This window comes from Anomalospiza imberbis, chromosome 5 (genome assembly GCF_031753505.1).
Source record: "Anomalospiza imberbis isolate Cuckoo-Finch-1a 21T00152 chromosome 5, ASM3175350v1, whole genome shotgun sequence".
NCBI classification, from domain to species: Eukaryota; Metazoa; Chordata; class Aves; order Passeriformes; family Viduidae; genus Anomalospiza; species Anomalospiza imberbis.
This window is the reverse complement of record NC_089685.1, coordinates 3433567-3457772: the sequence shown is the minus strand read 5'-3', so window position 1 is coordinate 3457772 and position 24206 is coordinate 3433567. Positions and strand designations below refer to the sequence as shown.

The 24206-nt window shown below is 47.4% G+C and overlaps 4 protein-coding genes across 7 annotated transcripts in view; all 4 read right to left on the bottom strand.

Moving 5' to 3' along the window:
• Nucleotides 1–15522, bottom strand: part of LOC137473607 (endonuclease domain-containing 1 protein-like) — a 55230-nt gene extending 39708 nt beyond the window's left edge. Inside the window, exon 1 of the mRNA XM_068189400.1 lies at nucleotides 15428–15522. The gene's annotated coding sequence lies outside the window, so the exon portion shown is untranslated. The remainder of the gene's footprint in view (nucleotides 1–15427) is intronic.
• On the bottom strand, nucleotides 3087–7576 carry LOC137473608 (endonuclease domain-containing 1 protein-like). 3 transcript variants are annotated; one of them, XM_068189402.1, is made up of 4 exons: nucleotides 7444–7547; nucleotides 6948–7045; nucleotides 5971–6289; nucleotides 3087–4016 (listed from the first exon to the last, which is right to left on the bottom strand). In XM_068189402.1, the coding sequence occupies exons 3-4, from the start codon at nucleotides 6253–6255 to the stop codon at nucleotides 3450–3452; spliced, it is 852 nt and encodes a 283-aa protein (XP_068045503.1). In that variant the 5' UTR covers nucleotides 6256–6289; nucleotides 6948–7045; nucleotides 7444–7547; the 3' UTR covers nucleotides 3087–3449. The 3 variants fall into 3 exon arrangements, with proteins under 3 accessions (XP_068045503.1, XP_068045504.1, XP_068045502.1); XM_068189403.1 differs by lacking the exon at nucleotides 6948–7045 and having other exon boundaries at nucleotides 7444–7576; XM_068189401.1 differs by lacking the exon at nucleotides 7444–7547 and having other exon boundaries at nucleotides 6948–7360.
• LOC137473610 (endonuclease domain-containing 1 protein-like) lies at nucleotides 10632–15551 on the bottom strand. Of its 2 annotated transcripts, none has more exons than XM_068189406.1 (3): nucleotides 15428–15551; nucleotides 12480–12798; nucleotides 10632–11335 (listed from the first exon to the last, which is right to left on the bottom strand). In XM_068189406.1, exons 2-3 carry the CDS (start codon nucleotides 12762–12764, stop codon nucleotides 10790–10792), a joined length of 831 nt encoding a protein of 276 aa, XP_068045507.1. In that variant the 5' UTR covers nucleotides 12765–12798; nucleotides 15428–15551; the 3' UTR covers nucleotides 10632–10789. The 2 variants fall into 2 exon arrangements, with proteins under 2 accessions (XP_068045507.1, XP_068045508.1); XM_068189407.1 differs by lacking the exon at nucleotides 15428–15551 and adding an exon at nucleotides 14926–15326.
• Nucleotides 15552–17655: 2104 nt separating this feature from the next.
• On the bottom strand, nucleotides 17656–21204 carry LOC137473604 (endonuclease domain-containing 1 protein-like). The gene is made up of 2 exons (XM_068189391.1): nucleotides 20331–21204; nucleotides 17656–18308 (listed from the first exon to the last, which is right to left on the bottom strand). The coding sequence occupies exons 1-2, from the start codon at nucleotides 20613–20615 to the stop codon at nucleotides 17769–17771; spliced, it is 825 nt and encodes a 274-aa protein (XP_068045492.1). The 5' UTR covers nucleotides 20616–21204; the 3' UTR covers nucleotides 17656–17768.
• Nucleotides 21205–24206: the final 3002 nt, after the last annotated feature.

The following is a 24206-nucleotide window of genomic DNA, read 5'->3' as shown; positions in this document are numbered from 1 at the left end:
GGTGCCCACACTGGAGTGGGAGGATACGTGGACGAGGTTGTGATCCAGTGGGAGTCACAGTGATGAGAGTGGTCCCCTGCTGCCAGGCTGGAGCAGCCTGTCCTTGGAGGACTGCACCCTGTGGAAGAATGACCCGTGCCAGGGCAGTTTTGGGAGGACTGTGTGCCTGTGGGAGGGACTCAGGTTGCAGCAGTTTTGGTTGGACTGCTGCTTGTGAGAGTGGAGCCACACTGGAGAAGTTCAAGGAGAACTGTCTCCCGTGGGAGGGACCCCACGGTGCAGCAGGGGAGGGACTCCTCTCCCTGAGCATTGGAAGAAAACTTCAGGTGATGAACAGACCAAACCCTCCCTATCAGGGTTTGCTTGCTTGGAATGACCCCGAAATCCTAAAAGTCCTTGTTCCCCTAGCCCAATAGCCGAAGAAGGAGTCTGGAATTCTTCCGACAGTGTTTTCAAGGTTGTTTATTTCTTCTTATCTATAATATTTTCTCTCTGACGTGCCGTGGACCGCCTAGTACAGAAGCCATAGCAGTGTGGCTTCAAGTCCTCAGCAGCTCCCACATTATATACTGAAATCTACGTGTGTATGTTTACAATTTCTACACCAATTCCCATCACCTATGTGAGGCAGTGAATCTCTGCCTTAAACCTATAGAAAAGTGCCACCATCACACCAAGACATGGAGGAGAAGAAGAAGGTGAAAAGGGCTAAGTCACACCTAGATTCCTCCATCTTATGCCCCTGAATTACAGTCTAAAATCCCCAAATTTCTCCTTTTCCACCTGGTACCAATTCACCTATTACACTACTCAAACCCTTGTGACTTGTAAATCCTCATCCAGAGTTGACAGCTTTCCACAGGCTAAAATCAAAGCCACAGATGTTTTTGACTTCATGCCAGGGTCTTTGAGATCCCTGCCAGGATCTTGAGACATCCAGGGCAGCCAGAGGGATGTCCTGGACTCCGACACCCCGCACTCTGTCTCCCTGTGCTGTTGGTGGGAAGGAGGGAAGGGTTGAGGGGAGAAAAGGTGTTTTGGAAGGCTATTTGACTTCTCATTTTCCTCTTCGGATGATGTTAGTAATAAACTCACTTTCAATCACTAAGTTGAACAAGTTTTGCCATTGAGGGTCTTTTCTCCCTCTTCATATCCCAGCTCATGAGACCTTCAGAAATTTTTTTTTCTCCTCTGTCCAGCTGTGGCAGGGGAGGTTGAGTGAGCACTTTTTGTGGGTGCCTGCTGTTTGCCCAGTGCCAAACCACGACAGTTGGCCAATCAGCCTGTGATTCCAGTGCCTGGAAATCGAGGGCAGTGAGGCGTGGCATGAGTCATGGTGAGCATGAGTGTGGTCCCAAGCCCCAGCCAGTGTGCAGAGGTGGGTGAGCTCATCAGATGGAGCCCCCTGAGGTACAGCAGAGATGTCTGCAGAGGTGCCTCAGCCTGAAACCACCCTGATGTTTTTATCCCATCAGGAGCTGTGTCAGCATTTGATGCCAGCAGAAAAAACTCCATCCAGGCAGAGGAGCTGGGATGGCAGGAGCTGTCCAGCAAAGGGGGTGAGAGTGATGTGCTCACTTTGCTCTCCTAAAAGCCAAATCTTCTCCTAGGTGTCTGTGCAGCCCAGATGGCACAAGGCAGGGCTCTTGCTGCTGTGCCCACAGCAGCTGCAGGCAGCAGGAGCAGAACTCCATGGCGCTCCCTGGCAGTGTCCCGTGTCCGCCCTGGCATCTGGTGCCCTGTGCTCAGGTGTGCAGAGCCCCCAGAGCTGCCCTGGGGAATGGGCCTGGCCTCTGGCTGCTGGCCCAGGTGGGGGTGGTGTTGCCCAGGATCCTGCAGCACATCAGCCAGCCCCAGTGGGGCTCTCCAAAGCTCAGGGCAGCTGCAGTGGCCCAGGGTGCACCTCTTTATGCAGCTGAGGCGGGCCTGGAGCTCTGCTGGCTGCAGTCACAGTGGGGACACCAGCACACCTGGAGACACCTGCATGGGGCTGCCTCACTCTGCACCTGCACCAGAACCTGTCTTTTAGTGCAGCCCCCAAACAGGCTGGTCCTGGCTGAGCAGTGAGACCCAGTAGGACGATGAACAGCAGCTCCTGAGCTGAGAAGTCCAGTCCCAAGCTGGCACCTCTGAAAGTGACACAGCTTGTATGAGCTGTTGGCTCCCTGGCCCACTTTGTTCATGCCCATTCACAGGAGAATAACTGGTGTCTGCTGCTGACACTTGTGTGGGTGTTATGGCATCCTCTGATTGCATTTGCACACCCCATGTCCTGCAAGGATGCTCTGGGCGCTGTGACTTTACTGGTGGTTATAGAAATTTCAGTGGGAAGCAACTTGTGGTTTATAGAAGATGTGACCCAGCAATCCAGCACTGCAGCAAATAACTTTTATTGTAAGCTCTTGCAAACTCCATGATGTGGCACACACTGATCTCTGACAACCATTGAATACATTTGCTCAAATCAGTTTCCCATAAATCTGCAGAAAAGCTTCAGAAGCAGAGCAGAGGATGAAGGTGTCCAAGGAGTGCACCACAGGAATTTAGCTTTGGCTGCTCAAAGCTTTCTGTGTGTCTGATGCCAAAGCCTGCCTGTCTGAGACAACAGCTGCTGCTCTCAAGGTGCAGTTTCAAAAGCAAGGGGCCAAAAGCATGTCCCAGGATCACAGGGTCACAGAATTGTTGTGTTTTGGAGGGACATCTCAGGATCTTCTAGTGCAGACTCCCTGCTGCAGCAGGATCAGCTAGAGCAGGTTGTCCAGGATCATGTACTGTTGGGGTGTGGGTATCATCTGACATGGAGTTCTCCAAACAAGATCTCTGGGTAACCTGAGTCGCCCTGGTCTCACAGCCTTGCTAAGGAGGTGAGGGACAAGTCAGCTCACACTCTCGGGGACAGCTGAGGAGGAGAAGACTCTTTCCTGAGAGCTCTCTCCTGTGAGGGGCAGCAAAGCAAAGCAGCTGGAGGCTCTGCCCACAGCTTTGTGCCTTTGAGCAGAGGAGGAGGTGCCCTGAGGGACAGAGCTGGAAACACACCAGAGAAGGAAGCAGCACAGACGCTGCCCAGGACATTTGTCCCTTACCTAAAGGATTTCTGTGAGGGCTGGAGAGGGTCTCTGGACAAGGGTATGCAGTGACAGGACAAAAGGGAATGGTTTCATATGGATGGCATGCAGGGTTAGATGGGATATTATAAACAAGTAAATTATCCTGAGCAGGATGTGGTACGAGTAAAAGTTACCCAGAGATGTTTTGACTGCCCCATCTCTGGAAGCGTTCAAGGCCAGGCTGGGGAGGGCTTGGAACAACCTGGTGTAGCAGAAGGGGTCCTTTACCATAGCAGGCAGGTCGGAATGAGGTGCTTTCTAAGGCTTTGAGGTCCCATCAAAACCAACCCATTCTGTGATTCTGTGATTCTATGACATGGGGGAAAAGCCACCGAGCCTCTTCTAATGAGAATGTGAGCTTTGTTTCCGGGGACAGGCATTGTTGAACAGAGTAACCGTTTCCCCGTAGAGATCGGTTAACCTCTTCTCCAGGTCCCCCAGGCTGAGGAGCTCCACCCTGTTCCTATTGTTCTCAGCGATGGCCCCCCAAGCATCTTTGGGCTCTGTGTCTTCCCCCAGACAGCAGGCAGCTGACCAGATGTGGCTGGGTCTGTTAACCCTGTCTTTGGAGACCTTGGTCTTCCCAGGCACAGCACCCGTGACAACGTAGGTGCTGTTACAGTCCTTGGTCTTACCCATCATCTTTTGATGCTCGTAGGTTCTCCACTTGCCATTGTTGAGACTGCTGTCCTGGGGCACTATGTTGGTGAGGGTGAAGGTTGCCATCTTGCTGTCGCTAGTCTTCATATGGCCATTGGGGCACAAATGGCCACGGTCCAAACCCTTCAGTCCTTTGTAGTCATCAGGAACAGCCTGGCTCTCTTTGATTTTGTCTGGGGAAATCTCATGTTGCTCTATGAGGACCCGATCCCATTCCATCTCTTTAAGATTTAGATTTTTATCTATGAGCTGGACAGGGAAAGAGAAAGAGGTATTAGAATGGGGAACAGGAGTAATGGAGAAGATTTCCTGGGAGCAGAAGTCTCTGACGGTCAAGATCCCATTTTTTGTCATCTCAGTGTAGGAAAAGCTATGAATCTGAGAGAAATCATACACACGCCCCTTCGGCATGAATGCAAAAGCTTTAAAGAGCAAGCAGCTCAGAATGTGACTGCTCACAGATTGACTTGTGACCTTTGTGATCCAGCCTGCAGCCTGTGCTGGGAGCATGGATGGATGCATGAGACAAGGAGCATTTCCCACTCCTAGGACTGAAAGGTAAATTTGGTGAGACACCTCCCCTGCCAAATCTGCTTCCCTTTCCTCCTGTCTCCACAGCCCAAATCTGCTCAGGGCTCTCCCTGGATCCCCTCACGCCCCGCTGTGATTCTGTGATTTTATGTGTGGTTGTTACAGGAGTACCCCAGTCCTGGAACACCAGAGTTTACCTTCTCTAACCCCATACACAGGGAGATGTGTCAGGAAAGCCGACCTGGAGTTGGGGTTTCCCTGGGAGGGCTACAGTTCGTTTAAGGATGAACAGGTTTGCTCAGTTAGCAAAAAGTACTCAATGCGAATGGAATCTGTTACAGCAGTGCTGAGAATGTGTCTCAGAGCTGATCTGGATAAGGGAGAATTTTCTGCAGCATCACTGAAAAGAAGTTACAAATGGATCAGCCTCTGAGAGGGACTTGAAACTTCTAAGAGTCCTGGGGAACTAAATACTCGAAAAATGCCTCTGGAAAAAATCAACAAATTCAAAGATTTTTTGAATGGCCAGGGTCCAAGGTGCAGGAGGAAAATGCCAGGTTGGACAGGGCTTGGAGCATGCTGGTCTATTGGCAAACGGCCTGGTCCATGCAGGGGAGCCAGGCTGAGATGGTCTTTAAGGTTCCTTCCAACAAAACTATTCTATGAGTCTCCAAAAAGAGAGAATGGCGAGGCTGCAGTGGTGCAACACTAGATGAGTTGCTAAGGTTGCTGTGGATAAGATGAAATCGTTAATTTTTTCAAAACACTTAGCCTTCCTCTGGAGTGGGGCATGTGGCTTCCTTCTCTGGCTCACCTTCTCCAAATACTGTCCTGCTGCTCTGTACTCATTACCAATGACAGGAATTGCCTCTTTTTCTCCTCTGCAATTGGCCTGGCCTGTTCTACTGAAGTTTGTCTGAAGGACATTTGTGAAGGCTCTAGAGCTTGTGGAGTTCTGTCTGTCTGCTGGATCCTTCTGGAGCAAGCCTGAGCCAAAGGTGCTCAGGGGTCACTGCCCATGGATGGAGATCTCACCCTTCTGACTGGAGTGACACAGATGCTCCTCACTTTCCACTGCCTGAAATGTCACTCCAGAAATGCCTCCACAGCTAACCTGACCCTCTCATCTCCAGTGCCTTTTCGCCCAAGGCTTTGTCCCTGGGCCATCTCACCCCCTTCTGAGTTCCTCCTCACTTCTCTAACACCACTCACAAAGCCTGTTTGACTCTTCCCTGGGAGCAGATAAACTCTGTCAGGGATGCAGAACTGCTCAGGGCAAAGTGGGGATCAGATCCCAGCAGGACTCTTGGTCCCTCACGTTTAGCCTCTCCTGGATGCCTTTTCCCATCACTTGGACACCCAGCACAGCAGGGCACAGGGAGGGGAAGCATTTGATTTTGGAATGAAAGCAAAGTAATCTGATTTGCTGTTCCTGTCAGGTGAAGGCAGAGAGCTGGGCACCTTTGGGATATGATTCATCTCATCCTCCTGCGGATGTGTCAGATGCATCAGAGGAGCCATGTGGTGCAGGGGTTTGAAGTTCAATGAGGGCTTTCCCATCCTGTGTGTCCATTTGCATGTGTGTAGTGGGGTGTTAGGAAATAGAAGTGGTAATTTAAATGCTGCAGCTCTGAGTGGCTGGAGGGTGATGTGCTGTAAGAGAGACACTCACCTGGGGCTCAACTAACCACCACTCTGGAGGTTTCTTGACATCTCCAGGCTCGTATTTGTAAGCAGAGTACACTGGAATTCTGTTGTCTCTGTCGTACAGGGTGGCATAGTGATACTGGTTCCTGAATCGCTGGCAGATCCAGGCTGGGTTCTTTGGATTCAGGCCATTATTTGGGGTGGTCCCAGCATAGAAGAACTCAGGACAACTTTCAAAGGATGTCACCACCTCGCTGTGTCCCAGCCAGAGGCAGCTGGCCAACACCTGCAGCAGCAGCAGCCTCAGCATCGTGGGAGGATTTCAGTGAGGGCCTCTTGCTCTCCTGGAAGGCAAATGCAGAGGGACACTCAGCTTGGAGAGAGCTGGTCATGGCCTGGAGCACTTTTGTGCAGGGGGACAGAGCTGGCAGAGGAGGGGATTATGAGAGACCAGGAAAGGGGTAATTTCTGTCCTCCTGCATATAGAAAAAACACAAGGGCAATAAGGGTGAATGCTAAAACAGGATTTAGGGGCCCAGAGAGGGCAGCAGGGGGAGAACTGAGACTTTAGGAGGAAAAGCCAAACCCAACAGTATTGCAGTCTGCTCTGACAGCATCTGAGTCTGAGCTGAGGACTGCTGAAGGCTTGACAAGTCACCTTGCACACTTGCTCTTTTCTTCTTCTATTCCCTGACCCTCATCTGTCCATTTCCACTGGATTCAGGATGTTGATCTGCACACAGCCCTGCTCTGAGCTTTATGTCCTACATGTGGACCTTTTTCTCATCCCTGGACCAGGAATGTGGTGACCAATGGGCTGGAACCTGAGAACTGGAACTACAAGTCGGGATTTTTTACAGTACTCTGCAGAGCATGCCCATAGCTGCCCCAAATCAAGCAGAGAAGTGTGTGAAAAGTCCTTCTGCATGACCCCTCCATGAAATTAAAAGAGATCTCACTAACTTAATAGCTAACTTAACAGATACATAGAAAACAACCTACCGTGAGAAGGAGCGGCACAGGATTCTGCTCACAGCCCCAGAGTGGCAGAGGAGTCTCAAATGCCTCTGCTGCAGTCTCAGACAGTCTGGGTTTATATGCTGTCCAGGAAGAGACAGTTGTTTGATTTCCCAAGAAGCCTTTAGAGTAAATTTTCCCAGGTGTTCAGACCACACCTGTGTTTGTCCAGAAGTTTTTTGCAAGGTCACGGGTGGAGTTTTATTACTGAATAATCTCCCCCTTCCTTCTTATTCAACAGTTTGATATTCATTTTCAGGTGAGCTCGCTTGAGTTTCTTTCCCCAATCATTCCTTCTGTCCTTGCCCTCCTGACTGACAGAAAATACTACAGTGCTGCCAGATTCAGTGCATGCATAAGCTCTGATTGCTCCTTGGAGCACAGCAGCTCCAGCACAGGCTTTGCCTATATACATTTCTTCTGAAACTCAGGAAAGATGTTGAATATTGGAGTCAATGGTGAGGAAGGAGCAAGAGCTTACCTTGAAGCAGAGTCTCAGAACAGGCAGCAGAACTGTTCCTTTTGTCTTCTCCCTGGAGAAAGAACTGTTTGAATCCCCAGGAGTGCCACTGCAATATATACCCAGTCATGAATTGCTCCTCCTTATGAACAGGGAATTCCACAGAATAGTGAAGTTTTCTATTTTCATTCAGGGGTTATGTTCACACCCACCCTCAAATGTGTTGACAGTTGTCACTGTTTCCCCAGAATTTCTCCCAAATATGCTGACTGGCAGCATGGTATGTCCAGATCAGTTAAATATAAACTCAATCTTGAACTTGCCCTTTCTTATAAACAGAAAATTCCACAGAAAAGAGAAGTTTTCTATTTTTTTTTTTTTAGGGAGTTTGTTCATACCCACCCTGAAATGTGCTACCACTTGGTTGTCATAGTTTCCTCAGAATTCCTCCAAGATTGCTGACTGGCAGCATGGTATGTCAGGATCAGCTAACAGGGTCTGGTGACTTCCTTGGTCATTTCATCAATCCCACCAGCTGCAGCTGCTGCTGCTCCAGCACCTCCACGTGTTTCTGTTCCCAGCAGAACATCTCTGGTGACTTAGGATGGACTGGCCTTTCTCTGAGTACACTCAGATATTCACAGTCTGCTCTCCTGCAGCCTCCCAGAACATCATTCCTATGATATCTTAAATTTTCTTCTGTTTACAGCAGTCCAGGAATAGTAGAAGGATGAGTTGGTTGTTACAAGAAATATTCAGAAGAAGTGTGTTAGACCAAAGTTTGTTTGAACAAACTGGTTGAGCCCTGTGGTTTCTTTTGTCTCTGTCAACCTGGGATTGATACCTTAAACAAAGTGGGGATTAGACAGAATGAGGGACAAGGCCAAGAAGAAGCAGATCTGGTGGAGGTGGAGCAAATTCATCTTTTCTGATGAGGCCCAAGTGACAAAACAAAGCAGGGCCCAACAGTGGTCACATCATCAGAAGGGGCCATAAACCATCAAAGACCCCCAAAGTGTCCCCCAATTCCAAAGTGATGCATGACAAAGTGTGAAACCCCTCCCCGGGGGAAAAGTGGGGCAATCCCACATAATCCTGAAAGCACAGAACTCGTTGAACTTTTTGTTGCACAGGCCCCCACCGCCAAAGGTTCAAGAGTGAGGACACCAGTGTTTGAAGTCTCATTGCAGGAGCCATGCAGATATCTTGGTAGATCTGTTGGCACCCTGGCCCACTTTGTTCATGCTCATTTGTAGGAGAAGTAAGTGGAGTCTGATGCTGACACTTGTGCGGATGTTATGGCATCCTCTGGTTGTGTTTGGACACCCAACTTCCTGTGAGCTTGGGCACTGTTACTTTCCTGCTGGTGGAAATTTCAGTGGGAAGCAGCTTGTGGTTTATATATGAGGTGAACCTACAATCCAGCATGGTAGCAAGTAAACTTTGTTGTGAATGCCTGTGTTGAGTCTGACCGAGGTAAAAGTCACAGCCCTTACAGCGCTGAGCTGGTAGCTGTCCGGTGTTGATAAGACACCAGTGCTTTGGCTACTGCAAAGCAGCACTGTCCCTCTGACATTCCTTCCACCATCCAAGGGGATGGGAGTGGGCAAGATCCTGGGAGCGGACACAACCAGGCCAGCTGACCCAAATTACCCAAAGGGATTTTTTATATCATATTACTTCAGTTCAGATATATAAGCTAAGGGAGAGAGGAGGAAGGGTTGGGGGAGTGTGTGTGAGTTTTCAGTGTTGGCCTTCTAGAGGAATTGTGCCTTGCTTCCCAGGAAGTATCTGAGCATCATTACTGATATGAAGTAGAGATTGACTTTTGCTCTCTTTCGCTCTTGCATGCCAGGCACACACCCTCCTGGAGTGTTTGAGTGTTGAGATTCCTCTTTGGAGTGGAGATGCCTCTCAAGGTCACTTCTGAAGGCTGAGCCAATGAGATTTGATCATGGTCATCGGTATGGGTGATCTCTATTTAATTGTTTTTGCTGGTTTTAATATAACTGCTTTAATATATTTGCTTCAATACTTCATAGCACACAATATTATACTAGTAGTTATAGCTTCCATGCTGAGAACTAAATAATTCTGATTAACATAGTATACTAGTAGTTATAGCTTCCATGCTGTGAACTAAATAATTCTGATTAACATATTTTTGCCTTATCATTATAATCTTAAATCGTATATAATTATGTAAATCTGTATCGTTTGCAATCCTCAAACCTATGGGACAAGTTGTATAAAGCTTCAATTACATCTATGTAATCCTTTAGATGTAAACAATTGACAAAATCTGGGGCTAAGATTGGATCCAGCTGAACTCAGACAGCTCCCTGAGAAGTAGTTTACCAAGCCAGGGGGTCCTTTCTGCAGCTCATGACTCAACAGGAAGGTTTCTCTATTAACCTGAGGCTCTCATTCTGCCCACAAAACCACTTTCAAGGAAAAGGGACCCTCCCCAAGATCCCTAAATCTTCATGGTCAAAAGGAACAAAAAAAATCAGAAGATATGTAAAATTCCACAAGGTTTTATTAGTAAATTACATACTTGGCATGGAAATTTTTATGTTAGACCCTAAACTACTCTATAAGCAGGTGGCAGAAGGTACTCTTATATATAAATTTTCCTGACCTGAAGACAGGTTAATCACTTCCTAATGGAAATTACATATCATGTGAAGTCTGCTCTCTCAGACCTTTCTGGAAATAAATCAGAGGCCTTTGGGAGGCTTGGATTGTCTTGTTCCCTTCTACAATCCATTTGTCCCCCTCTATTCTGTTCCAGCGAGACCCAACCTGCAGTGCTACCTCCAGCTCTGGGATCCACAACAGAAGAGAAGGAGACAAAGCTGTTGGAGTGGAGTCCAGAGGAGGCCACAGACATGCTCCAAGAGCTGGAGCACATCTGCTCCAGAAAGAGGGTGAGAGAGCTGAGGTTGAGGGAGCCTGGAGAAAAGAAGGCTCTTAGGACAACGTGGACCCCTTCCAGTATCTAAAGGGTTTTAAAAAAGAGAGGGACTTTGGACAAGGGTATGGAGTGACAGGACAAGAGGGAATGGCTTTAAACTGAAAGCAGGTGGGGTTACATTGGATGTTAAGAAGAAATTCTTTACTGTGAGCGTGGTGAGGCCCTGGCACAGGTTGTCCAGAAAAGTTGTGGCTGCTCCATACCTGGAAGTGTTCAAAGCCAGGTTGGACAGGGCTTGGAGCCACCAAGGATAGTGGAAGGTGTCCCTGCCCAAGCTCAGGAGCTGAGACTACACGGATGGTCTTTGAAACTCCTTCAAACCCAAACCATTCTGTGATTCTATGATATGTGGTAAAAGCTCCTGACCCTGTTCCACCCAGGATGCGAGGCTTATTTCCGGGGACAGTCACTGTCAAACAGGGAAACCTGTCCCCTTCCATAGAGCTCAGTTAAGGTGTCCTCCAGCTCCCCCAGGGTGAGGAGCTGAACCTGGTTCTTGTCGTTCTCAGCAATAACCGCCCAAGCCTTTATGTAGCTGTTGCCCACCACGCAGCAGGCAGCTGACCAGAGGTGGCTGGGTTTATTAACCCTCCCCTTGGCGATGTAGTTGTTCCCAGGCACAGCACCCACAATGGCATAGGTGATTTTACAGCCCTGGGTCATCCTGATCATCGTTTGCTGCTCATAGTTGTTCCAGGCGCCGCCGTTGAGTTTCTCATCCTGGGGCACTATGTTGGTGAGGGTGAAGGTAGCCATCCTGCTGGTGTAGTCATCGTGGTGGCCATTGGGGTTCAAATGGCCCCGGTTCAAACCTGTCAGGTTCTTGTAGTCATGAAGGATAGCCTGGCTCTGGCTGAGTTTCTCTAAGGTGACATTGTATCGATTTAAGAGTGTCCACTCTTTTTCCATAGTTTTGGGATAAGCTGGGCCAATCAGCTTGACGTGAAAAAAAAGAGGAAAACGTGTTAGCATTGGGGATGAGGATAATATAATTGAACAGACATTCCTAGGGCAGAAGTCTCTGAGTCTCAAGATCCTGTTTTTTGTCTGCTCCTGATGGGGTACAATACCAGATTAGTTGCATGAGTTCCTATGAGGAACTGAAAGTGCAATCAAACTGCAAATTTTCTTTTATTTCAGAAATTCATTTCACATTCAGTGCATTATATTTAGCTTTCCTTTGCAACACTGCATATGGGTTTCTTCGGTGGTTCATTTTCCCCTAAATAAATCCTGTCCTCCTCTCATTACCAACGACATGAATTTCCATTTTTTGTGCCCGTAATTTCCTTAGCCTGTTTTCGTAAAGTTCTGAAGTTTGACTGAAAGACATCTGGGAGAGCTCTGTTGGTTTTGGAGTTCTGTCTGTCTGCTGGATCCTTCTGGCCCAAGCCTGAGCCAAAGGTGCTCAGGGGTCACTGCCCATGGATGGAGATCTCACCCTTCTGACTGGAGTGACACAGATGCTCCTCACTTTCCACTGCCTGAAATGTCACTCCAGAAATGCCTCCACAGCTAACCTGACCCTCTCATCTCCAGTGCCTTTTCGCCCAAGGCTTTGTCCCTGGGCCATCTCACCCCCTTCTGAGTTCCTCCTCACTTCTCTAACACCACTCACAAAGCCTGTTTGACTCTTCCCTGGGAGCAGATAAACTCTGTCAGGGATGCAGAACTGCTCAGGGCAAAGTGGGGATCAGATCCCAGCAGGACTCTTGGTCCCTCACGTTTAGCCTCTCCTGGATGCCTTCTCCCATCACTTGGACACCCAGCACAGCAGGGCACAGGGAGGGGAAGCATTTGATTTTGGAATGAAAGCAAAGTAATCTGATTTGCTGTTCCTGTCAGGTGAAGGCAGAGAGCTGGGCACCTTTGGGATATGATTCATCTCATCCTCCTGCTGATGTCTCAGATGCATCAGAGGAACAGGGGGCAGGGTTTTGAAGTTAAATGAGAAGAATCCTGTCCAGTGTGTCCATTTGCATGTGTGTAGGGAAGTGGGAGGAAATAGAAAAGTTGGGTTGAATGCTGCAGCTCATCTCTGAGTGGCTGGAGGGTGATATGCTATAAGTGAGACACTCACCTGGGGCTCAACCAGCCATGTTTTAGGTCTTTTGCCAGGTCCAGGCTGGTAGATGTAAGCAGAGTAGACAGGAATACGCATCATCCGATCGTACAGGGTGGCAAAATGATACTGGTTCCTGAAGCGCTGGCAGATCCAGGCTGGGTTCTGTGGCTCCAGAGCTTCATTTGGGGGGATCTCCCGGAAAAAGAACTGAGGACATGAACTTTCAAAGGATGTCACCACCTCGCTGTGTCCCAGCCAGAGGCAGCTGGCCAACACCTGCAACAGCAGCAGCCCCAGCATCGTGGGAGGATTTCAGTGAGGGCCTCTTGCTCTCCTGGAAGGCAAATGCAGAGGAGGGGACTATAAGAGACCCAGGACGGGGTAACTTCTGTTCTCCTGGATCTGGAAAAATCATCAGTGCTATAGGGTTGTGCAGGGAGATGACTGGGGATAAAAGGATAATGGTAGAGAAGTTACAAGGAAAATATGGTTGCTTGTCCCTGGATGAAACACAGTCAGCATACCTGGCCTTCCACACACAAAGAGCACTAAATCTAAGGTGGGCCTAAACAGCAGGTGGAGTGAAGTGGAGACATCATGGCCAGGATCTGTCAAAACCCTTGCAGAGGAGACACCTCGGTGGTATTTTCTGGCTGATCATCTGTGTGGCAACTGTAAACCACGGGAGACAAATGAAGATGTCCTGCTGCTGAATCAGCAACCATGGCAAAATTCCTCTCCTGGGACTGACGCACATCCCCAACCCAAGGTTACTGCAGGTACTTTACTGAGATATCCACCCCCAAGGCATGAGAGCCCCTCACTGAGAAAGATGTATGACTACATGCAAATGCCACCTAAGTGTAAAGAAATAGTATAAAAGTGAATTAAAAATGGAGAGAAGTGACGGAAGACTCCATTGTTACTTCTGGGATCAGTTGATGGGCTGAACCTGCCTTCTCTCCCTTAGGGATGCCTATTGGGTAAGAATCCTACTTTATGCCTGCTGAATGATTACCTCAAGCCAGCCTTTGTTGGGGATTAAAGCTTATTAGTATGTTGTTCTGAATTAATATTTCACCTTGAATATCTTTTCAGATATTTTCACTGGCAAGCCGCAAACCTCAGCCTGTCACAGTTTTATTAATAGTGTTATTCTGTAAACAGTTACAGTGAGTCCTTCAGGAGCGCTGGCAGTTTATGGCAGTGGCTAAAGGTGTGGAGACCCAGGAGGGGTTTGTCTGGTTGGTCTGTGACTCTGAACAAGTCAGTCAAACCCTCCAACCTAGAGAGCTGCTCAGTGAAGGCTCCTTACCACGGGACACCAACAGACTGAGAAGGGTTTTGGCTTTCATGTGGCACTGACAGACTGAACCCACACTAAAGGTTTGAGCAAATCTCCCTTTTTCACAAGAGAGGGTGAAATCTAAAATAGGTTTTAGGTGCCCAGAGGAGGCAATGATGGGGGCATAGTCTGTCTGAGGGGTGTTCCAAACACACCCAATGCCTAAACAGCTCTCACTGCAAGGTTATCATGAAACTCAGATATGGCACTGGGACAAGGCACCTTTTCCAACCTACCTCAGTTGGTCAAGAGCTCAGTTTTGCACTGGCACTGGAGAAAAAAGCCTTCAACAAAACAGGGCCAGGAAGCCCCTACTTCCAGACTTGATCTCATAGAATCACAGAAGAAGCTGAGATGGAATGGACCCATCAGGACCATTGGGTCCAACTTCTGGCCCTGCACAGGACAGCCCCAGAAATCCCACCATGTGCCTGACAGTAATGTCCAAACACATTTCGTATTCAGGCAGGGGTGGTGACGTGACCACTTCCCTGGGGAGCCTATTTCAGGGCTCACCCAGCCTCTGGGTGAAAAACCTCTTCCTGATATCCAGCTTAATTCTTCCCTGACTCAGTTTCAGGCCATTCTCATGCCCTCCTGCTCTCAGCACCTTCCCACAGCAGACACCTGCAGCTGGGCACAGACTCTGCTCAGCCCCCTGCAAAGCTGAGCTGGGCTTTATTCTCCTGGGGCATTGGGCAGGCAAAGAACAGCAATGCTGCACTTCCTACATGTCTCTGGCCCCATCCAGGTTCACACAGACACCCAGCTCTTCCAGTCAGACTCAATACTGAACCCCAAATGATCCACCCGGGGTCCTGCCTCTCACCTGGCATTGGGATATTAAGCTACATATACCCTTGGCCCTGATGCAAGACATCTGGTCCTTTTTCTCTTTAGCAAACCCGGATCAGGAACACTGACCAGTAAGCTGGAAACTAAGAACAGGAACAACAAGTGGTGACTTCGACATTACTCTGCAGAGCATGCCTATAGCTGCCCCAAATCAAGCAGAGAAGTTCCTGAAAAGTCCTTCTGCATGACCCCCTCCAGCTTGAAATATATTTAACTAACTTAATATCCAACTTAATATCAGACACATAGAAACAAGCCTACCGTGAGAAGGAGCGGCACAGGATTCTGCTCACAGCCCCAGAGTGGCAGAGGAGTCTCAAATGCCTCTGCTGCAGTCTCAGACTGGCTGTTTCTATATGTTCTCCGAGTAGGCAGAGTTGTTAGATTTCCCACAGTGTTTAGAGGGAGTTTGTCCAGGAGTTCGGCCACCTGTGTTTGTCTAGAGGCCTCTTACAAGGTCATGGGTGGAGTTTTGCTGCTCAATAAACTCACCCCTCCTTCTTATTGAACAGTTGATGTTAATTTTCCAGTTGACTTGGCTTGAAATTCCTTCCCAAATAATTCCTTCTGTCCTTGACCTCCTTTACAGCAAGTGTTAAAGAGCTGCAAAATTCAGTGCATGCATAAACTTTCCTTGCTCCTTGGAGAGCAGATGTTGGAACTCAGCAACTCCAGCCTAGGCTTTCTCTATATATATTTATTCCAAAGCTCAAGAAAGTCTTGAAATATTGGAGTAAATGGTGAGAAAGGAGCAAGAGCTTACCTTGAAGCAGTGTCAGAGAACAGGCAGCAGAGGAGTTCCTTTCTTCTTCTCCCTGAAGAAGCACTTGGCTGATCCCTCAGGAGTCCCTGTGCAATATATACCTGGTCATAAATCTGCCTGTAGTCATAAACAGGGAATTTCACAGAAAAGAAAGGTTTTCTGTTATTATTCAAGGAATAATCTATTATTCAAGGAATTTGTTCACAACCACCCTGAAGTGGGGTGACAGTTGCTATTTGCAATTTCCTCAGGATTTCTCCCAGGTTATTGCAGCATCACATGTCAGGAGAAAATAACTGGGTCTGGTGACTTACCTGTTAATTTCCTCATTCCCCACGAATGGGGACCTACACGTGTTTCTGTTCCTGGCAGAACATCTCTTGTGGCATTAGACTGACTGGCCTGTCTCTGAGTACACCCAGATGTTCACAGTCTGCTCTTCTGCAGCCTCTCAGAACACAATTAGTAGGGTCAGGCTGCATATTTTCCCTTGCCTGATTGCAAAGGCTTTGTAAGAGCCCTTATTCATGCAAAACCTTCTGCTGAGAAGGCTCTGGGAGACCTTAGAGCCCCTTTCAGTACCTGAGAGTGGTTCACATGGAGAGGAACTTTTGAGAAGGGTTTTGAGTGACAGGACAACAGGGAGCAGCTTCAAAATTGCAGAAGGCAGAGCTAGATTAGATGTTAGGATTAGATTTTAGTCTTGAGTAGAGCAGGATCAGGGCACTCTACAATTACCTAAAAGGAGGTTGTAATGAGGTTGAGGCTGGCCTCATCTACCATGCCAGTAGTGAGAGGATTAGAGGAAAAGGCTTTAAGATAAGACAGGGGAAATTCAGATTAGATGTTAGAAAAAGTGTTTCCAGCGCTCATGTGGTGAGGCAATGGAAAAGGTTGCCCAGAGAGGTGCTGGAGTCACCATCCCTGGAGGTGTTTCAGAGGCATTTGGATTTGGCACTGGGTGATATGTATTAGTGGTTTAAGGTTTACAGTTTCTGGGTACTTCCAGGGGTAAAGGTCCCCAGGACAGCCCAAGGAGGTGATGGAGGTGATATTCATGGGGTTGGTCAATCACCCATAGTTCCAGAGCCTGGAAAGTGGAAGCAGTGGGCATGGGATGAGCAGGGGTGAGGATGAGTGTGGTCTCAAGCCTCAGCCGGTGTGCAGAGTTGGGTGAGCGAGTCAGAGGGAGCCCTTTGAGGTACAGCAGAGGTGTCTGCAGATGTCTCTCAGCCTGAAATAGTACTGATGTTCTGGGAACTGTGATATTATTGGTAGTAGAAATTTCAGCAAGAAACAACTTTTGGTTTATACATGAGATGACCCTGCAAACCAGCACTGCATCAAATAATTTTTATGGCGAACTACTCAGGAACTAAATTATCTGTTCTATGATGATCTTTTGATTATGACATTGAATACATTGCATATATTGACTATATTGAACACATTTCCACAATCAGTTCCCTGTAATTTTGCAGAAAAGCTTCAGAAGCAGGGCAGAGAATGAAGGTATCCAAGCAGTGCATCACAGAAATTTATCTTTGGCTGCTCAAAGCTTCCTTTATATCTAATGCCTCATCCTGCCTGTCTGATACCACAGGTGCTGCTCTCAAGGTGCAGTTTCAAATGCAAGCAAACAAAACCATGTCTCAGGGTCACATAATCACTGAATTTTTGAGTGTGGGAGGGACCACTCAAAATCTTCTAGTCCGTACCCTTGGTCAAGGACGATCATCTAGAATAAGTTGTTCTGAATCTTATCTTTGCACCTGGAGTGCTGTGTCCAACTCTGGGGCCCACAACATGAGAAGGACAAAACACATATTTGGAGTGGAGTCCAATAGAGGCCACGAAGATGTTTCCAGTTCTGGAACATCTTTGCTCTGGAGACAGGCTGAGACAGCTGAAGGTGTTCAGCCTTGACAAGAAAAGGCTGTGGGGAGAAGTTGGATCCCCTTCCACTACGTAGAAGTTCACCAAGAGATCTGGAGAGGGATTTTGGACAAGGGCATGGAGTGACAGGACAAGAGGGAATGGTTTCACATTGACAAAGGGCAGGGTTACATGAGATGTTAGGGAGAAATTCTACTGAGGAGGTGGTGAGGCCCTGTCACAGGGTGAGCAGAGAAGCTGTGGCTGTCCCATCCCCAAAAGTGTTCAAGGCCAGGTTAGATGGGCCTTGGGGCAACCTGGTGTAGTGGAAGGTGATGGAACACACACACAGGGAAGGGGATGGAACAAGATGATCTTCAAAGTCCCATAAACCACAAAGCATTCTGTGATTCTATGACATATGGGAAAATCTCATGAACCTTTTCCACCCAGGATATAAGGTTTGTTAGCGGGGACAGGCACTGTGGAATAGAGAAATCTGTCCCCTCCCATAGAGCTGGGACAAGCGCATCTCCAGTTGTGCCAGTGTGAGGTTCTGGACCTGGTTCTTGTTGTTTTCAGCAATGACCACCCAGGTGTTCATGATGGTATTGGTCTGGCAACAGGCAGCTGACCAGATATGGCTGGGCACATTAACCCTCTTATTGGAGATGTAGGTGTTCCCAGGCACAGCACCCGTGATCACGTAGGTGACTGTACAGCCCTGGGTTTTCTGAGACATCGTTTGGTTCTCGTAGTCTTTCCACTGGCCCTTGTTGAGTGTGCTGTTCTGGGGCACTATGTTGGTGAAGGTGAAGGTAGCCCACTTGCTGTTGTTGCCACTTTGGTGGCCACTGGGGCTCAGGTGACCACGGTCCAAACCCTGGAGCTTGTTGTAGTCTTGGTTGATAGCCTGACTCTGGCCAATTTGCTGTGGAGCGATCTTGTATTGATTTTCAATGGACTTCTCTGTATCCATATCCTTGTGATAAGTTGGGTTGATCAGCTTGACAGGGTAAGAAGAGGAAAACATGTCAGTACTGAGGATGCATGTAATGAAGCAGATTTCCTGGGAGCAGAAGTCTCTGATGGTCAAGATCCCATTTTTTGTCATCTCAGTGTGGAAAACTGTTTGAATCTGAGAGAAATCATACACATGCCCCTCCTGCATGAATGCAAAAGCTTTAAAGAGCAAGCAGCTCAGAATGTGACTGCTCTCAGTTTGACTTGTGACCTTTGTGATCCAGCCTGCAGCCTGTGCTGGGAGCATGGATGGATGCATGAGAAAAGGAGCATTTCCCCCTCCTCAGATTGAAAGATGACTTTGGTGAGACACCTTCCCTGCCAAATCTGCTTCCCTTTCCTCCTGTCTCCACAGCCCAAATCTGCCCAGGGCTCTCCCTTGATCCCCTCACGCCCCGCTGTGATTCTGTGATTCTGTGATTCTGTGATTCTGTGATTTTATGTGTGGTTGCTACAGGTGTACCCCAGTCCTGGAACATTAGAGTTTACATCTTCTAACCCCATACACAGGGAGATGTGCCAGGAAATCAGTCCTGGAGCTGGGGTTTCCCTGGGAGGGCTACAGTTCGTTCAAGGATGAACAGTTTTGCTCAGTAAGCAAAAAGATCTCACTGTGAATGGAATCTGTTACAGCAGTGCTGAGAATGTGTCTCAGAGCCGATCGGGGCCAGGGAGAATTTTCTGCAGCATCACTGAAAAGAAGTTACAAATGATCAGCCTCTGAGAGGGGCCTCTAATCCCAAAAGACTCCTGTGAAAACTAAATACTCCAAAAAGGCCTCAGGAGAAAGTCAACAAAATCAAATATATTTTTTCAGGTTTCCTGTGTCCAGGGTCTAGGAAGATAAGGCCAATGATTTGGTTTGGAGCATGTTGGGCTGGTGGCAAGTTGCTTGGCCGATTGAGATGATATTTAAGGTTTCTTCCAACACAAACCAATCTCTGACTCTATGAATCCACAAAAGACAAGTTTTAATCCTTCCCTAATGTGGAGGCTTCAGTGGTACAAGACCAGATTAGTTGCTCATGTTCATGTGAGGAACAAGTACAAACGGTTATTTTTTCATAACTTCAACACCATGTTATTCATCTTTAGGGAAGCATATTTTGCCTTCTTCTGGAACTGGACATTATGATTTTCCACATTTTCACCAAAAACTCTCTTCCTACTCTGCCCATAGAAAGGTCCTGAAATTGCTCTTCTTCTGTTCCTTAATTGGCCTGGCCTGTTCTACTGAAGTTTGTCTGAGGGACATTTGTGAAGGCTCTAGAGCTTGTGGAGTTCTGTCTGTCTGCTGGATCCTTCTGGCCCAAGCCTGAGCCAAAGGTGCTCAGGGGTCACTGCCCATGGATGGAGATCTCACCCTTCTGACTGGAGTGACACAGATGCTCCTCACTTTCCACTGCCTGAAATGTCACTCCAGAAATGCCTCCACAGCTAACCTGACCCTCTCATCTCCAGTGCCTTTTCGCCCAAGGCTTTGTCCCTGGGCCATCTCACCCCCTTCTGAGTTCCTCCTCACTTCTCTAACACCACTCACAAAGCCTGTTTGACTCTTCCCTGGGAGCAGATAAACTCTGTCAGGGATGCAGAACTGCTCAGGGCAAAGTGGGGATCAGATCCCAGCAGGACTCTTGGTCCCTCACGTTTAGCCTCTCCTGGATGCCTTTTCCCATCACTTGGACACCCAGCACAGCAGGGCACAGGGAGGGGAAGCATTTGATTTTGGAATGAAAGCAAAGTAATCTGATTTGCTGTTCCTGTCAGGTGAAGGCAGAGAGCTGGGCACCTTTGGGATATGATTCATCTCATCCTCCTGCAGATGTGTCAGATGCATCAGAGGAGCCATGTGGTGCAGGGGTTTGAAGTTCAATGAGAAGAATCCTGTCCAGTGTGTCCATTTGCATGTGTGTAGGGAAGTGGGAGGAAATAGAAAAGTTGGGTTGAATGCTGCAGTTCATCTTTTAATGACTGGAAGGTCATGTGTTGTAAGAGAGACACTCACCTGGGGCTCAACAAACCATGATTTAGATCTGTTTCCAGGTCCAGGCTGGTAGATGTAAGCAGAGTAGACAGGAATGTGCAAATCTCTGTCGTACAGGGTGGCAAAATGATACTGGTTCCTGAAGCGCTGGCAGATCCAGGCTGGGTTCTTTGGATTCAGGCCATTATTTGGGGTGGTCCCAGCATAGAAGAACTGAGGACATGAACTTTCAAAGGATGTCACCACCTCGCTGTGTCCCAGCCAGAGGCAGCTGGCCAACACCTGCAGCAGCAGCAGCCCCAGCATCGTGGGAGGATTTCAGTGAGGGCCTCTTCCTCCCCTGGAAGGCAAATGCAGAGGGACACTCAGCTTGGAGAGAGCTGGTCATGGCCTGTGCAGGTGGGACACAGCTGGCAGAGGAGCAGTCTATTCCCACTACTCATTCATTGACCACTAAACTGGATTCATTTTCCTCCACTTCCAAAACTCCAGGAATATAGTAACAATGTGTTGCTTGTTATAACCAGATATAAGCATAAGAAGTAATGAATCTCTCAAACAACTCCTGAGGTCTATGAGCTCATGGTTTTGCATTTCACTGTTTCTTTTAACAAAAAATCTGTGCTCCGGTGCTTATTTACTGGATCTTCCCTTCCTTTCAAGTTAGTGGAGGCACTGCCTACATGTTGCCCTGAGCTGTGCACTTTCTGGATGAGAGATGTTCAGTGATCTCTGTTGCCCAGTGATCCAACTCCCCTGTGGTCTTTTCCCTAAGACATACCTCCATTTCTTCAACTTGCAAAAATTGCTATTGGATCCTCCAGTATTCTTACAATTGTGAGATCAGAGATTCCTACATTAAGTACTTTTGGTAAGTTTTCCATATCACAGTAGAAAAAAACCCCAGGATTTGCAGCACTTTTTTAGGGAACATATTTTGAAGTCTGGATGTGGCTTCTCCCAGTGGATGTTCTCCTGATTTCTTCCTCAGTTTTCTTTCTATCAGATGCTAAAGGCAGCAGTCCAACCTCATGCTCAAAGCAGGGCAAGCTGTGAAGTAGCTGAGCAAATGCAGGGAAATGGAAACAGCTCTTATGACTGCAGTAGTGGAAAAAGGGGGTTTTGAACCTGGGGGCAGTACTGTTTCTACTTTAATGACTGGACATGGCGCTCAGTGCCATGGTCTGGTTGACAAGGTGGTGATTGATCAAAGGTGTGTCTTGATGATCTTGGACATTTTTTCCAACCTAAATGATGCTGTGATTCTACTGAAAAAAAAAGAGATGTCATCAAAGCCTTCTCCTGAGTTTTCAGTCCCTGTGGAAAATGGAAGTGAATAGCTGAAGAGATACTAAGTGCATAGAGGGCTGTGGGTCTTCAGGGCAAAGTAAATCACAGCAGCAGAAGCCAAATGCACATGAGAAAACAAAATGCAAGAAAGAGAAATGTAGCTTGGACAGATGTATTGAGGAGATTTGTGCTCTTCTGGACTGTTCTCCTTCAAGGGCAGCAAAGATCCCGTGGCCACAGGCAGGATCTGTGAGTGAGGACAGAGAGGCAGTGTAGACACTTCAAGGCCAGCATACTCTTTACATCAGCTAGGATGGTGATACATGCAGGTCTCACCTTCTTAGAAAGAATCATGGAATGGTTTGGACTGGGAGAGACCTTAGGGATCATCCATTTCCAAGCCCCCTGTTTTGACACCTTCCACTAGACCAGGTTGCTCAAAGTCCAATCCATCCTGGCCTTGAACATTTCCTGGGATGGGGCATTCACATGTTCACCTTTGCCAGGTGTACAAATGAGAGTGAGCTTAAGTGATGGGTAAAACACTGACCCAATCAGACCAAAGATTAGAGGTTCACAGAAAAGGCAACAGCTGCTTCTTCTGTTCTTCCCCTGTGTCCCAGAAACGACCCTAAAGCACCTCTGCTGTGCAGGTCTCCCTCAAGGAACATTTTCTATGTGAAAAATAGACCCCTTGTCCAGAGCCATATGAAAAGTATCAATTTTATGGAGAAAAGTGCAAGGAAAAGGTAAGGATATAAAAGCTTGACCACGTTACTAAATTCCCCCCCCCCTTCCCCAAGGACAGCAGATGTACATTATCCCTTTCAAACAATTTTCCTCAAGCCTCTCTATGCAATACTCCAAATGCTGGCTCATGCCAATCCTTGAATTATTTTGGAGATAAACGTATTCAATCCATTTTTCCTCACAAGGATCAACAGCTTTTTTAGTATTGTACAGTTCAGCTGAAAAAGTTGGTGTGGGATTTGGATATCTTTGGTAGCAGGTAACACTGAGGTGACAGAGGGGTCACCTCCTTGCCACCAATGAAGCACCACCTTGCTACTAACACTCACAGCTGAGCGCTGTCAGGCTTCCTGTGGTTACACTCTCAGTTTCTTTTGGCTTTTGAGACCAAAAATCAGTATATTATTTTCACTTTCAGATCCTCATGTGGCAAAACCTCTGAACTGCATAGGACAGAGGTAGTGAGCATCCACCACAGGAGGCTACAAGCCAGGTTATGAGCCAGATAAGGGAGAAGGATGATAAGAAGCAGACCCTGTGGAGGTAGGATGGTGTTTTTCTCATGGCAGTTGTCCTCCCTTACATAACTGGCTCAGCTGTAGAACTCCCAGCCCTCACCCCTGGAGAAGGTCACACTCACACCTGAGGGTTTTCATCCCTTCTGATGGGCCATAACAGCCTCAACTGCCCCGAGGCAGCTGAGAAGAGGTCATAAACCATCAAAGTCCCCCTGAAGTGTCCCCATTCCTGAGGCCTTCCACCAAAGGACTGAAAGCTCCCCCGCCCAGGTGAGGTACCTGGGCATTCCCACCCAGCCTGACCATATTTTAACTCATCAGACTTTTTGTTTGGGGACTTTTGCCCCAGTGGATGAAGACTCTGACCATCACTTCAACCAAGAGACATCAAAATATCAACAATAAAATCTTGTCTCTGTATCCACAGGTGGTAAGATCTTTCTATTCTTATCCTTTCTTTCTCTTTCTTTTTTTCCATTATATATTTTCTTAAGTGATATTTTAATGGATATGTATGGATATATAGATATAAAAAATAAATATGGATACATATATGAAGATATAGATATATAAAAGATGGATATGTAATGTGGATGTTAATAACGATAACACTAACTAAAATGACTTCATACCTTCTTTTCCATTGCAACCAAATTGTTCTAAAATAAACCCATATACCTATATATTCTTAAAAACACTGGTCATTCAATGTTTTTTTATTTTAATCCACCCCAAGGGATCTGTTAACAAGAACCTGGGTTACCCTTTGCTTCTAGTCTCTCACATTCTGCAGTTGCTCCTCAGGTAAAATGGAAGTCCCAACGTATTAAAGCAACTCTGGAGCCTGAATTCTGAATTTGTGGAATTTTCTTTCCACCATGCAGTGATAACAACACACTTCCTCATAAGCTATAGCAGCAGTCATAATTGCATTTCAATTTCAATCACATTTTGGTCTGTATAGAAATTAATCCATGCTGTGGTTTCATACAGATACATTCTTAGGAGGATGAAATACCTTTACTTATTAATACAACCTGCTTATAAAGCCTCCTTTGATTTTTCTTCCTGAATGTTGTTTGTGCATTAGGATTTCACCATATATGTGGACTCCCAAATGCTGTTGAGATTTGGCTGCTTTGAAGTTGCCCTCAGATATGCTACCAAGGTGGCCTGAGGCATGGAGCACATTCCTTTGGAAAACAGGGATTCAGACATGTTGAGTCTGGCCAAAGGGAGGCTGAAGGGCAGCCCAACAGCCGCCTACAGCTACTCAAAAGGTCAAGAACACAAAAGCTGAGCTCTTTGTGGCAGAGCCAGGCACTGTAACAAAGGGCAG